General features: G+C 41.2%; 1 protein-coding gene across 2 annotated transcripts in view; it reads right to left on the reverse strand.

The window, feature by feature from the left end:
• TNC (tenascin C) overlaps positions 1 to 8,902 on the reverse strand; it is a 37,583-nt gene extending 28,681 nt beyond the window's left edge. For both annotated transcript variants that reach the window (XM_063316455.1, XM_063316456.1), the window contains exons 1-6: positions 8,332 to 8,902; positions 3,782 to 5,374; positions 3,193 to 3,456; positions 2,154 to 2,269; positions 1,903 to 2,059; positions 678 to 947 (exon numbers count right to left, since the gene is read on the reverse strand). In XM_063316455.1, the coding sequence (XP_063172525.1) occupies positions 678 to 947; positions 1,903 to 2,059; positions 2,154 to 2,269; positions 3,193 to 3,456; positions 3,782 to 5,374; positions 8,332 to 8,794 (2,863 nt within the window). In that variant the 5' untranslated portion in view covers positions 8,795 to 8,902. The remainder of the gene's footprint in view (positions 1 to 677; positions 948 to 1,902; positions 2,060 to 2,153; positions 2,270 to 3,192; positions 3,457 to 3,781; positions 5,375 to 8,331) is intronic.
• Positions 8,903 to 16,046: the final 7,144 nt, after the last annotated feature.

Genomic DNA, 16,046 nt, shown 5'->3' on the forward strand with positions numbered 1-16,046 from the left:
AAATCTAATGTTCTCTGTTAACAAAAAGCAGAACCCAGATGAATACCCGTGACCCCACTAGGCAGATCAGATCACGAAATAAGCTCCATAGGAAGGCTAAAACTACTTTTATTGAGGCTGGCTATAATAACAGAATCTTGCAAGTCTGGCTGTGTTGGACCTCCCATCTTTCTTATATTTCAGTGGATCAGGAAGGTGTCTGAGCCTTCTTCTGAACATTACCTGGATGTTCTGGACTTAAAATATTTTACCCCTTGTTGCCTTGGCTCACATATCTCCATCAAGGTCACCTTCAACACCTATGTTTCAATATGGCAGAACACCTCTAGGTGACTATATCAGCTATCAGTTTTAAAAGTTGGTGTAGACATCCTGAATGCTTTTGCCCCCTAATATCAGAATTAGATTGGGAGCATCTTTAGAAATAATTGAAGCAAGCGTTAATTGCAGATCGTGTAAAGAAATATAATATCCAGAAAACGTAACCAGGAAACTAAATACAGCCCCTACAACGACCCAGAATGATCCGCAAAGTGCCAGGTTTCTAAGACAGGCTTTTAATAGTCAACTATATAAACAAGCAATGTAGTTCTCCAAAGATAGAGAGTTTGAAAACCAGTGAATGAGAACAGAGTAGAAACACACTAAAAACAAAGCAAAACAAAAACATTTCATACCTGTGACAAAAGTTTCAGTGACAGAATCACTTTCCATACTTTCACGCCGAGACACTAGCACCACTTCATATTCTGTGTGTGGCTTCAGATTTCCAATGGAATATTGACTTTCGTCTTCTGAGAGGTCAATGGATGTGCGGTCCCCTGGGGTATCCTTGGGCCCATAAGTCAGTTCAACTCCATCAATCTCAGCTAAGGGTCTGAACCATGTAATGAGTACAGTAGTGTCTGTAATATCCTTTGCTTCAATCTGGCTGGGGGCATCTAGTCCTGGCACAGGGGAAAATACAGGATAAGGTAAGGATTTAACGTATCTGAATACATAAAAAAAAATCCCATCATTAATTGGAAAAGGGTTATGCAATGGAGCAACATTTATTTGAAAGAGTTAAAAGTCCATGGATCTTGACCAGGAGTAAGTTTGCCTTTACATCAAAGGCCCCCAAACTCTTCAGCTCATTGACCACTTCATGAAGTTTCAGATTGTTCATTGACTCCCAAACATTTATTTTATGAAAATAATTTAATAAATACTACTTTAACTAACAGTACTATGAATAACAACAACATCAACCCCGTTGGGTAGTCTCATCAACCCTTGGGGTCAATATTGACCACTTTGGAGAACCCCGCTTTACATTTTTCCAAGTTTTCTTCTCTTTTAAAATAGTTAATAGACTGTTTTCTCCTCCAAATTATACTTTGTCCTATCTACAAAATACAAGGAAAATGAGGGCTCTGCAGATTTCAAGCCAATTTGATTGCATCTCTGAATTGAACTTGTGTTCCAAATTGGATTGGAATGTCAGATTGGATTGCAGAATTGAATGGGATGACTCTGAATTGATGGGAAGATTTGCCATGCATGCACAAAAGTGTTCTCCTGAATCAATTTAAAAAAAAATAAATTGTCCCAATGCAATGCTTTGAATTGAAATGTCTGATCAAATTCATTTTGGAATGGATGTAAATTGTTGAATCAGATCTGATCAACAATCTCAGTCCAAATCAGGAAGTGATTTGTACCTTCCTAGAAAAGATACATGCCCTGATACTCCTAATCATTCCAAAAAAGAAAAACAAAACCAGAATTCTCCTTGATAGGATTAAAAGCCTTCAAGTGACAGTTGCAGTGATTATCTACGACAGTCACTACAGGCAAAAGAAGGAGTTATGTTTTTTCTCAATAGCTTTACTTGGTTGACATACCTCAATGGCTACTTACTTGTGGTCACGATTCTTGACACAGCAGGTCCTCTTGTTTGATTCTTCAAGACAATAAGAGATACATTATACTGCTGTCCTGGTGCAAGACCTTGTTGCAGGTATGATGTCTGAGGACTCCTGAGACTGCTTCTGATAGCCCCGTTATCCTCCTCTTTCTGCAATGCAAACCATTGAAATGTGAAACTAGGAAGATAGGAAGAAGTGAAAGCAGGATCACAGTGGAAGCTTTCTGGGCAGAATCCTTCTTACCATGCTTCTAAAGATAATCTCCCACTCATGGAATGGGAAATCCAAGGGGTCCCACTCAACCTCCACAGAAGTCTCTCTAATTGATTTGAACTTCAAGCCATCTGGGGCAGGCAAATCTGAAAAGCACAAGAAGAAGGAAAGAACATTATTTCAGCACAGATCAGAATGATTTTTTATATCTTCACCCATTCATAACTGGGGTAATTTGGTAAACCATGGTTAAATTGAATTATGTGAAGATGGTCAATATGAACCATAACCAAAACTTGGAGACAGTTTAACCATAGCCTGTCCTGAGCTGCTCAGTCTCCTATATCTAGGCTGACCATATGTCCCGTTTTGAATGGGACAGTCCCATTTTTTTTAACATTTCCAGACCATCCCATCGTTTTAACATAAATGTCCATTGTGTCCCATTTTCTTAAAAACCTTAAAGTTCCCGTGAACTTGTCAGAAAGCAGTCTGACTTTGAGTGGAAGGAGGGGGAGCTCAGCAGAAATGGTGGGAAAAAAGCCGCAGAGCTCAACCTGGCGGGAAACCTAAAAAGAAAAGAAAAAACAGGATCAGCTGATAGGTGGTGATCAGAGGGCAAGCCAATTGGCTCCTGCCTTGAAAGGCCAGAAAGAAAAGGATGTAAAAGCACGGGCAGAGGAGGAACGGCTTGTTGGGGACAACCGTTCGCTAGACTCTCCAGCCCAGCCTTGCCTCTCGCGAATGAAGGAATCTGAAGATTCCCAGCCTGAGAAAACTGGAGAAGTTCCTGCCTGCCGATCCAGCCCATTGCCCAGCCCTGCCCCGTTTTGCCATCCCAATGTCCTGTTTTTGTCTCAAGAAAATATGGTCAGCCTACCTATATCACAGTTTTTTGATATGGTCAACTGACTAATCAATAAAATTATATTACTACAGTATTTATTATTGTGTCACAGTTACCTCAGGCTACATTAAAACTTACAGACTAACTGATGCAGCATGGTTTTCCATAAACATAGCTCACTTAACAGCAAAAAAATACTTGCTTGGCCTTTAAAGTACTTACAAGTAGCAATCCGGGCATTAATTGGGATGCTTTTTTTGTTCTTTAGGATAGCAAAAACATGGATGAAATATTCCACACCAGGTTCCAGCTCCTGGATGGTGGCTGATGTTCTGTTTCCAGGCACCTGGAGCTGCATTTCTAAGCCATCAATACTAGTTGGAATATAGGTGATGAGATACTCATTCACTACATTTTCATTTGCCCATTCCAAGTTAATGGTCTTGTCTGTCACTTCTGTAACCGTCAAATCCTTCGGAGGGGATACTGTCATGAAGAATTGAAGAAGAATAAAAAAATCATCTAAGAAGTCCAAGAAGCAAAGGACATGCCTTTGCAGAGCTAAAACTCAACTTAGTCATAAGAAAGACTGATCTACTACATCTCCAGCAAATCATGGGATATACCAGTTGGAGCTATAGATGAGGAGTTATAATTTTAAAGACCCCTCTTATCCCCAGTATTTTTCTACAACTCACATTATTCCCAAGCCAGTATGAACATACTGGGTGAAGATTATCGGAGCTGCACAAGGGATTAGCCTTTAGATTCTCAATGACTCCTTTCAATTCTGTGACTCAGTAGAACTTACCATCTGAACAGTCGGCACCTACGTAGCCTTCTTCACAGACACACCGCCCAGCTACACAGCGACCAAGATCATTGCAATTACTGGGACAGGACTGTTCACCACAAGCGGGCCCTTGATATCCTTCCTCACACAGACACACCCCGTCAATGCATTGCCCTCTATTGTTGCAGTCTTCGTGGCATTTCCTTTGGCCACAGTCCACACCGGTGAAGCCCTCATCACATACACACTGTCCATTCTCACAACGGCCTCGGTTGTTGCAGTTGTTGATGCAAGCTAGTTCCCCACAATCGTCACCGAGGAAGCCTTCGTTGCATTCACAGACCCCATTGATGCAGCGGCCACGATGGTTACAGTCCCGAGGACATGTCTGTTTGGAGCAGTCTTCAGCTGTGTAGCCTTCCTCACATATGCATTGCCCATCGATGCAGCGTCCGTGGTCATTGCAGTCATTGGGACACCGCAGTTCATTACAATCCACTCCAGTGAAAGCTTCATCACATACACACTGGCCATCAACACATTTCCCCCGATTGTGGCAATCATTGGGACATCTGCGCTTACCACAGTCCTCACCCACAAAGCCTTCATCACATATGCACTGCCCATTGATGCACTGGCCCTGGTTGTGGCAGTCATGGGGGCACTTTAGATCTCCACAATCCTCCCCCATGTAACCTTCATCACATTCACATTTCCCACGAACACACCGGCCATGGTTGTTGCAATCCTTGGGGCATCTTAATTCACTACAGTCCTCCCCCATGAATGCTTCATCACACACACACTGGCCATTCACACACTGCCCCTGATTGTGGCAGTCATTGAGACACCTCACTTCCCCACAGTCTGGTCCCATGAAACCTTCACTGCAGAAACATTGGCCATTGATGCAGCGTCCCTGTTTGTGACAGTCGTTGGGACACCTCCGTAAGGAACAATCATCTCCAATGAATCCTTCATCACACACACACACACCATTCTCACAGCGGCCATTATGGTGACAATCGTTTGGACAGGACAGGTCCCCACAGTCCTCACCAGTGAACCCAGTTTCACAGTAGCAGGTGCCATTGATGCAACGACCCTGGTCATAGCAATCGTTGGGGCAAATGAGCTCATTGCAGTCTTCACCGGTGTATCCTTCATTGCACATGCACTCTTCTTCCACACAGCGCCCCCGGTTATTGCAGTTGTTAAGGCAAAGGGGTTGGCTGCAGTCCACCCCAGTGAAACCATCCGCACAGATACATTGTCCATTCACGCACTTCCCATGCTCACTGCAGGGCACCAAGCAGACCTCAAGGCTGCAGTCATCCCCAGCATAACCATCAAAGCACACACACTTCCCATCAACACATCTGCCTTGATCATTGCAGTCCCCAGGACATGCCAGCTCCCCACAATCATTGCCGGTGTAACCGGAATCACAAACACACTGGCCATTGATGCACTGGCCCCTGTCATTGCAGTTCTGTGGGCATTCTGGTTCTGAACAATTTGGTCCTTTCCAGCCATGTTCACAGATGCAGCCACAGATGTCATTGCTGTAGTTTCCTCGTCCACTGCAGTAGGGGGTAATATCAATGGGACCTGTCCGAATAAAACATGGACGCATGTTATTTCCAAAGAGTGCAAGAGAATATTAGAGAGCAAAGAATGACCCTTTGCTCTGTTTCTATTTACCAGGGGTGTTTGAACTCCATCCTTCTGAGTCCATGCATACTTGATCACTTCAGTGAAAGACCCAATGATTGTTGTTACAGAACCTAGTAAATTTGGTTAGTGTTAATGCTGACTATTTGTGGGGCAAGCCCAGCCTTTTAAGTTAGAGTATAATTTGATGTTGTGTGCCAACCCAGAAAATGTGGTTATTAAATAAAACAATGAAACCTATTATATAGCCATCTCAGCAGGTGGCAGCATCTGGCCATCCTTGTCTGGGCTGAGAAAGCAGGGCTAAATCTGGTTTGTTCTTGGATAGGAGACCACCAAGGGAATCCCTGGGCTATGGGCTAGGCTAGAAAGTTGAAAAACATATTGGAAGAAGGAGATAGAAGAGTACCTTTACCCATAAAACCATCCTCGACATCTCTATGAAATCACAAAGGACTGAGCTGAACTGGAAGAATACTTGATTTTCCACAGAGACTCAGGTGAGGAATTTTTCTGATTGCTGGGGGCTAGATTTTATGTTTTCGGGAGTCTGGTGGCCCAGTGGATGGGGATGCAGCTGGGAAGTGGGTGGGATCAAGATTCTCCTTTTTCCCCTCCTTGTTCTGGGGAGATATATATGGTTGTCATTGTTTTTACAGGCAATCATGCTCTATTAAGGCTTACACTAAAATGTTTTACAGAATCCCATCTCAGAAATATTAGGAAACCTGTAACAATACCCTGAGCATTTTCTCTTCACCTATCCCCTTCTGGTATTTATAACCAGGTGAAAAAGCTCTTTCCCTATAAGGTTTTTCAGGAGGTATAAAATTCATTAGTAAATGTGCACAAACACAACACAACAGAAAATGATAGCTGCACACAGAAAATTATGGGTGAAATTTCTTTTTTTACAAGAGCTTTAATAAATTAGAAATTCCATCATCAGCAGGTCAGGAATAACTGGAGATTGTCCCTCCCCCAAAAGGGTGAGAAAATACAAGTGATAGATTTGTTTAATTACACAGAGAATTCTTAGCATCTTATTTCATTACCGAAAAACTGAAAAATTGGACCCTCAAAAACTCAAATGATTATCATTGTACTGAAGCGGTTGAAGAATTCAACTTGACCTGGGATGCCAAAGTCCAAATCCCCATTCAACTATGGAGCACACATGGGTAACTTTGGGCAACTTACTAACTCTGTTATAGGATTATTGTTGTGGGATTTAAATATAAATCCCCATGAAAATTGTCCTGAGCTCCAAAAGGAAAGGCAGCATATAAATGTAACAACAATAACAATGAAGAAATATGAGCACACTGAGGATGCAAATGTTGTTGTTGTTGTTAGTTGCCATTGAGTCATTTACAACTCATGGCGACCCTATGTATAACAGAATGAAATGCTGTTTGGTCTTGCGCCATATGCCTGGCTGTTCCAATGTTTGCATCCCTTGTTGCTGTAATTGCATCAATCCATCGCATTGAAGGTCCTCCTCTTTTCTGCTGGCCCTCAACTTTACCAAACATGATGTCCTTTTCAAGCGATCAGTCTTTCCTTATGATGTGCCCAAAGTATGAAAGTCTAAGCCTCTCTAGACTTAAGAATAGGCTTAGACTCTCATACTAAGGGGATGCAAATAGCAATGTACTATTAATGGAGTTCTTTTCCATAAGGCAATGTGTCCATGAAGAACTTAATGAAACTCTAAAGGGTTTTTTTTTTAATTGGTCATATTTTATTTTTTAGGTGGAAGAAGCCAACCCAGAGGGCTTACAAATGACCCCCCTCCATCATTTTTACAGTGTATTGGTTCGCTGCCAGATTTCAGCAGTGCAATCACTGGGGCCCGAAAGAAACAAGTTTGGAGGGCCACGTATGGACTGTATGTTTAGAACCTTAGCTGAAGAGTTGCTGGCCATGGTCCTGAATGTCAGTCAGGAACCCCCAGACCAATACCTGTAGCACTGTCCAGGGTCCTGAAAGAACATGTTCTAGACCTGCCTCACAGCTTTCATTTTTTATATCCTTTGCCTTGGTGACAAATCATAATGATAGCAATGTCACTGGGGAATTTGGGTCAAAATAAGAAATGCATTATATTAAGCAATAGGCATATCTGATCTGTTTCACTTTTAACAACTTTTTCAGAAGTTCGCCACGCCTCTCTAATGATGTTATCAAATACTATGGTATTTGGTTTCTCCCTCCTAAAAGCTTTAAGAATCAAGTGTAGTCCTCTAGCTATACAATTTTTGTCTGTCTGAAGCTAAACAATATGTTCATTTTATTATATATATCAATATATATATAATATAGTTCTAATTAATTGCCCGAGTGTGCCTATTTTTGCATTTGGTGTACAAAATGTATAAAACATTCAACATCTCTATCTATCTATCTATCTATCTATCTATCTATCTATCTATCTATCTATCTATCTATCTATCTATCTGCTATCAAATACACGCAAATTAATGTTCCAGGGACAATAGCACAGATTTTCAAAGCACATTAGCTACCCTGGATAATCTTTCCATACTTTTTAAATGCCGCTTCCTGTATGTCAATAGTTCCTTTAAGCTCATGACTGAAATGTCACTGGAGAAAAATGTCACATCCCTAGCAGCTGGAGTAACAGGGACTTATTGAAAGGCAGCTGGTTTTGATTGTCTTGAGGCAGCAAAACTGTTGATGCTCTGTATATTACTTATTTAATTTTCATCCTTGACGATAATGCTAGCTTCAGGGAGGCAATTTAAATACAACTGGGACATGAACAAAACAGGGTCTACAACAACATATTTAAATGGAAAATAGACCTGTTTGGGAATTCTAGCTCCTCCATACTATTCCATTCCAGCTTACTTCCAGTTTCCCTGACTTACCTTCTACTGTTTGACCACTGGAGCAGCATCCCGATCCACTGCTGCACTGTTCCTGCAGAGAAGAGACCAAGCCTTCCAATTCTTCAAGTCTGCTGAGTAGTTCCTTGATATCAGGGGCTGCTGCACAACCACAAGCTCGTCGTGGGATGTTTATCCGGTGTGTGAAAACAATCTGATTTTCTTCATTCAGTGTATGCTCCTGATAGTGTTTGCCTGGCTCAGATGGAACCTTGAGTTCTGAGTCTCCACTGGGGGGGTCCAAGTCCACAGAGCAAAGGGAGCCTCCTGGGATGTTAATATTGTAGACATGGTTGAAGACCACAGGTTGGTTGTCCTCTGGCAATGTCACATTGATCCCTGTTTCCCTCTTCTGCCGTATAATTCTCTTGATGAGTCCACCACTAGCATCTTGATGGAACAGAAAGATGGCCACCAAGGTCACGACCCACATGGAGAGGCCCATATTGAGTTCCTTCAGAGCACCCTTTATAGATGAAGGGCTGCTTTATGTTTAAAAGAAGAGGTCCCACTCAAATGCAACAACTGGCTTCAGATCTGCCTCTGCTTTTGGTCCTGCAACAGTTAAAATTACACAGAGTCAGTTAATTTGCTGTGAAATCAATACCACAACACCAGAGTGACCTGCAGGAAGGGATCAGTGGTGAACTGGGAAGGGATTAGTGTGCATCATAACACAACCTTAAAGAGTGTAATGAAAAGAGGTGGAAAAAGTATTTTTCTTTGGTATGTTGAGTCCAAGTCATCACCAGAATGTTCAGGAAGGTGATAAGTAACTTGAACTTTCCTGGAAGTTGAAACCAAGAAATGATAGCAAATACATGTTGGGTGAATTAATTGGATGTCCAAAAGCTGGAAAATCGAGCCCAAGCTGGAAGAAGGAAGTTGCATCCTGTGCCAGCCCCAGCGTAGTATAGAAACTGGCATATAATAAAGCAATTCCTTTCTCTTTTGTGATAGTTCCTAGCCCCCCAGATAATCTAAGTTTTCATTGTGATTTTTCAAGAATGGATTGATTTTTTTTTTCAAAACACAAATAAAGCAGAGACACACCCAGAGAAACTGAAAGCGAAAGAGTGATAAAATCCACATCCCCCGCTGGCAAGTTTTTCCTTCCTCATCCAGATGAACTATCTCATCTCATTGCTCTTTCCAGGACAAAAGCCATAGATTGAAAACAGCAGGTCACCCCAGGAGTAAGAGAAGAAAAAGCTAACCCTGTTCTAAAAATGGAAATGGAGCTCAGGAAATGGGCCACTGGAAAATGACTCCTGGAAAGCAAGAAAGAGATTACTTTTTAATTTAATTAATTCATTGTTACTATTATTTTTTGCTCTGCTGGCTACACTTTGGAGTGTAGAACTCTTTCTACACTCCAGAGTGAACTTCAGCTCTATCATCAATGCGTCCTGATTGAAAAATAGATTCTGAAAGAGTTCATGGACTCTTTCAGAATCTATTTTTCAATCAGGGCTCATTGATGATAAAGCTGAAGTTCAACGGCTTCTCTTCTTGATCTTCAGCCAGGAGCATTCACATTTTTCAGGCTGAGAGCCTAGGTCTCATCAAGTTGAGACAAATGGTTATAGCTATTTATTCCAAGAGCTCAAGGCAGCTTATCTAGCTTTTCTCTACCAATTTTATAGCATGGCTCAGTCTTTCTCAGCCCGACCTGGGTTCTATGGCAGAAGCTGGCTATTTCTGGTTCTGGACAAACACCATAACTATTATATCACCATTGCATGCTGATTGGCATCCAAGGGCTTCCCCATGGTCATCTAGTCACCTGAAACAGACAGAAAGAGTCTGTGTTCTCACCACCAACTCTGCACATGGCTCAGGATGGAGATCCAAATCAGCATTCCTAGCACCATAACTGTGTGAAGTTTCCCATGGTTCCTTATCCCACCCCAGCTTCTTTGGGGAAGACATATGTCCTGCTGGCAAATATCAATGGCTTTGAAAACTTTAGTTTTTGGAAAGTCCCACTGCCAAGTTACACATGGTTGGGATCTCATTTTTTTGTTTGCAATGACTTCACAGTGGATCAGGCCAAAGCTGTTAGAGCCTCTGTTACATACTTACAGAGCTTGTAATTCCTTCACTCCATCTCCTCCCTCAAATAAATCAGAGCAATGAATGTAAAATTTAAACATAAGGCTGCTGTTCATTTCCAGGATCTTTCAGGGTTTTGCCAAAAATACTCAAGCTTCAGTTCAGAGCTTCAGTTCAGAATAGCCCTTTCTGGAAAAGACTTTTTTTTAAAAAAATCTATTAAACCTCCTTTGTTACTGAATGGCTGTTCCACTGTATAAAACCCATTTGGCTTCTTTATAGGGTCAATAGAGACACTGTCTACAGTTTGTTGCTGAATAGAAATGGAAAAAAGTCTCGATTAATTAGATATAAAGCCTATATTTGGCAATGCTGAAAGGGGGGGTTGGGATGGATATTGGCCAATAATAATGTGAATCTAGCAGGATTTTATTTTATATTTTAAAAAGAGGGAAGTAAGTAGTGTGACGGTGTCCACTACCACTTGGAGACCATTTTCATCCTATACAATTCACAGGGTGGTCCTAAAACAGTTTCCAGTGCTTGATTAAAAGGACATCAGGAATAATCCCTTTAATGCAATGTTACAGGCCCAGAGAAACAAGTTTCATGATCACTATTTGCTTAACACTAAGTCATAAACTAATCAAATGGGCTGGGTTTGCATAAAACACTGAAAGAGAAGGAGAAGGAGAAGGAGAAGGAGAAGGAGAAGAGAAGGAGGAGAAATTATGGTGGTGATGGTGGGGAAGGAGAAGGAGCTTATTTTGTTGTGTGAATGCATTTGCAAGGTCGTACCTTGACCTGATGATGTATATTGTATAGTAGAAGGGATGGAGTAGGGAGCTGCTTGTTGCATCCCAGAAAAACTAACACAATAAGGCATCCTATGAAACTGAAGACCTTTTGGGAAAACAAACCAACAAACCTAAAACCCTGACAATGCCTATTTCAGATCTGCCAAATAATACCTCTGAAACCCACATGCACAGCCAGATGCCAACTTCTTTCAGAGCTGTTAACAGTGTTGCAGTGTTCTCAGAACAGGCATACAATTGCATAAAGTAATGGGAAAATGCACATGGAAATGGACATTCTGAGTGAGGAAGAGTAGGCACAGACAGCCAAAGAAAGAAGAAAATGCTGAATTTTCTCTAGTGGAAAGCATCCATGCAATAATAATAATAATAATAATAATAATAATAATAATAATAATAATAATAATAATAATAATAATACCACCTCACCTAGAGAAGGAAAAGGATACACTCTTCCAACTAAAGCAAGAAAGTTTCGGCTATCCAGAATTTTTGTCTTCTTATTTTAGTCCCAAAACATGGAATTAATCTATTTGCCTATCATTATAAATCTACAAATAGATAAAAACTAGAGGACAGAGTGATAATGTGGATGGGGTTGGTTCAGTTTGCAAGTGGAAGGGAGGCCATTTCAAAGAAAATAGCATGCAAAATAACTTCCTGCCTTAATTAAAACTGGATATCAGCCTGGTCTAGCATCATCCCTTTTCTCCAACTTTCTTGCTCATATCTGTCACCTGATCTGGGGATCCATTATTGGAGCTCTGTCACTGTTTCTGCTGCTCATGGAAATCCACCCTCATTCTGTACTCCTGTTCCCCTTGAAAAATAACTTAAGTGAGGGATCCTTTGGCAGACTGCCCAGGCAATGAAGTCCTCCTTCACTTAATTGCAACTCAAGACAATAATTAACACACTTTGGTATCCAGTTCAACAAGGAAACGCCATTGTCTGGCCCAATGCTCAGTGCAAAATACGGTTGAGAAGAGTTGTTGCAAATTAGTCTATTTCTCCCCAAATCACCATCTGGCACCAGAGATAATAATTTTAGATACCTATTGCATGAAGTGCATTCCCTCCCCTCTTACATCTCTCCAAGAGGTCTGAATAAAGTTCTCCTCAAGAGAAATTTCTCTTCTGGCTAAATAATCCCCATCACTCCCCTGTCCTTGGTCTTAACATATTTAAAATTTGAAGGAACACTACATCTTTTTTTTTTTTCCAGCTACCATAAGGCCACTGAGATATTTCCTAGATGGCTTCATGTTAATATCTCCCTCAGGCCTCACAGTATGATGGCTGACTGACCTACTTCTGTCAGATATTGTGAAATCAAGATCTTACCTTCTTTTTGAAGGAGGAATGGAAATGCAGCCATTATCTGAGAAACAGAAAGGACTTATTTCCTTCTATCCCACAAAATGTGAGGAACTGGCCAAATGGCAGTGGGGCAAACTCAGTCTCAGAGGCACCCTATCTAAGCTGGATTGTGTTCTCCTAGAAAGAGAAGCTGGGGGGCTAAAAAATAAATGACAATAATGGGAGTGAGGGAAACAAGATGGGGAGAAAGCCCCACGTGACAGTTTCCCTACTCCATTAACAGCTGTATTCTCATCCAGAAACTCAGGTTGCATTTTCGAAAGGTGAACTCAAGCTCAGCTTTTGACAATGTCTTGAAAACAGGAACAAAGTGCGTTGCCTGCAATAAGGACAATATTTTACTTCTCCTGGGATTCACCGGTGCTGTCCCATCTGAGAGCAAACCAGGCATGACCATCTTTATCTTCTGAACCCAGACAGGATCAGCCAGCAGTTGCTACCTTTTGAGATGGATTATATAACCGTCTAATACATTATTAACAGTTCAAAATATATGCTGAGATATCCAGTGATGAAATGAACAAACAAAGAGGGTGGTGTTGAGTGGTGCCTTACCCTTTCTGTACATGCATCAATACTAGAAAAAATTAACCAGAAGCATAATTAGACCCATAAAAACTCATTTATTTATTTATTTATTTATTTATTGGTGAATTAAAAGGAAAAAAAAAAAAACAGCACTGAAAGAAAAGAAAACCTAAACATATTATACCGATTAAAATAAACTAAATGCAAGTAATTCACACACACACACACAAAGATCCCTTTACTAATTATAGATAATATATATTTGTATTCAGTCTTTGAGCTTCACATTAAATCTAGACTGTAGAGAAAGATAGGGTGTCAGCTTGTCATGTTTTAGATTAGAGACTTTTAAAAAAATAGACATCAAAGTCATATCTTAGATCCAATCTCCCCCAAAATAGAGCTTCCCAGATATTTTGGCTTGTAGTGTCCATCATTCCTGATCCCTGGCTTTACTGGGTGGAGCTGATGAGGAATTATGATCCTGAATTCTTGAAGGAACCCGCCGGGAAGGAACATCTTCTGCCCAAATAACAGCAGTTCTACCTACTCTTAGCAATGTTTTCTCTCATTTCTTCTTCTTCCCTTAAAAATGAAGAGACGAGAGCAACTAAGCTGGAAGAAATCAAACCAAGGGGGGAATTTATAAGCCCTGCTAATTAACAACTGTTGAGCCAGATTGGCTAGATTAAGAGAACTGATGATGCAAAATATGTTTTGGACAATATATGGATTAAACAAACTTAAATGCCTTGTCAGGTCTCCTGGGCTATGGAATTTATGTTTTGGTTCTTACTCAGCATCAAATACTTTATTTTGAACAGCATCTTCTGTCTGTGAATTGACAAGCTGGCATGGATTCAGAGAAGCACTCTGGGATGGCTAGATGGCATTCTCTGGGTGTCTCTAGCCAAGAAATGTAGTGAAGGGGTGTGCTGGCAGGTCATATTTAAAAAGGATGTGAGGGGAAATGGTCCATTTTGCCTACCATGACTAAGGCAGGAAGCTGTGACTGAACATTCAGAGATCTTTCTAAGAGGCTCCTCAACATTCTCTGCCTATTTGTGAGTAAACCTTTCCACTAAAGAGGAAAGAACAATTTTTCAGGAGTGGGATTCTCACACTACTGTGACAGTAGTGCACCTTCTTTGTCTAGATAATTCCACTGTTTGTTTTGTTTTGTGACCACTGCAGGTACCACGACCATCACATTTTGGTTGCCTCTCAAATCCACTGCTTGCATTTCCCCCACAACAATCTGTTTTATGGCATGGGTGAGTAGACACAGCAGCCATCAACAGATAGATAATGTGGTGGAGTGTATTCAGAGAAACCATCTGCAGAACACCCCTTGTTTTACAACAGGAGAGTGTGGCTGCATTTACAGATGCACTCTTCCTGAACACTACCCTTGATTTTGGAAATGGGAAATGGCAAGAGTTTTTCTGTGCTAGAATTTTTCTTCTTCTTCTTCTTCTTCTTCTTTTTTTTTTTTGGTTGGTTTTGCACACTACCTTGAATAGGTATTTAGGAATAATAGAATTGAACCTCTGGCTAGATACAGATGCTTCACAAAGAAATGGATGGGGAAAGACAGGGTAGGGGGAAAAATAAAAACCCTATGAATTACAGTGACAGTGCTTAGCACCTGACCGTCAACTACATTTATTTCCAGGATCAACATTCTTAATGCCTATTTCTGTGTTGACCAAAAGACAGAAACTTGACCCAGATGCTACAAGCACACATATTGCTTACTCCTGCCCCCACAAATCTGTTCAATGAAACACACAGAAGGGGCACAATTCTTGTCACTGCCATATTCCCATGTTACCGCATTACCATGATTCCTTCCTTCCTTCCTTCCTTCCTTCCTTCCTTCCTTCCTTCCTTCCTTCCTTCCTTCCTTCCTTCCTTCTCTCATTTCCCATATCCCTCCCTCCCTTCTTTTTCCACACTCCTCCCTCCCTCCCTTCCCTCTCTCTTTTCCCACATCCCTCCCTCCCTTCTTTTTTTCATACACCTCCCTCCTTCCCTCTCTTCTTTTTCCATACCCCTCCCTCCCTTCTATCTTTTCCCACATCCCTCCCTCCCTTCTTTTTCCATACCCCTTCCTTCCTTCCTTCCATCCATCCATCCACCCATCCATCCATCCATCCATCCATCCATAAATGGCTGCAGCAAACATGCCATTATAACAATGTTCTGCCAGTCTGGCCTCAGAAACTTAACTGCAAAATACATTTGCTAATAGCTATTTGCCACACAGCCAGTTCAGATGGTTTCAGCTGAACTTTAAATAAAACTTCATCAGGATATACCTGAACCCATCGTGGATAAATTCAACTCTATTCATACAGAGGATTTTTAATTTCTTTTTCCCAGTTGGATTTTTGGAGGGGAGGGGGGTCTTATTTTTTAAGAAAAAGCCATGTAGGGTTTTCTAATGAAGGAAGAAACATTCTCATGAGAAAGAGAGGTGGAGTTTCTTCATAATAGAATGTATATTTTAATTTTAATTAGATGGATGGGTTGGACTCACCATAACAGCTTAGGATATGTCAAGCTTCCTTTCAATTTCTAACAAGACAGATGGGGAGGGGGGAGCCTGTTTTTCCTTGTGCATCTACCCAACACATCCTATTAGCCAGACAGACACCCCCTTGTCAAGGGAAGGGACGCCCCACTCTCTGCTTATTTACATCATACTTGGGAAAGTGGGGGCAGTTTCAACGTTTCTTGGATGGATGCCCAGGTTTAATTTTTCCCACATGTGGAACAAATTCACCCTGAACAAGGAGTGTCTGAGAGGGAAAAAATGCAGCAGCCAGACTGAAAGTTTCCTTGAATGCATAAAAAAAAAAAAAGGCTCTTTCCTTCTCCCTCTCTACTGTTGGCAAGGGGAAACCCAGAGAA

This window comes from Candoia aspera, chromosome 16, assembly GCF_035149785.1.
Source record: "Candoia aspera isolate rCanAsp1 chromosome 16, rCanAsp1.hap2, whole genome shotgun sequence".
Taxonomy (NCBI): domain Eukaryota; kingdom Metazoa; phylum Chordata; class Lepidosauria; order Squamata; family Boidae; genus Candoia; species Candoia aspera.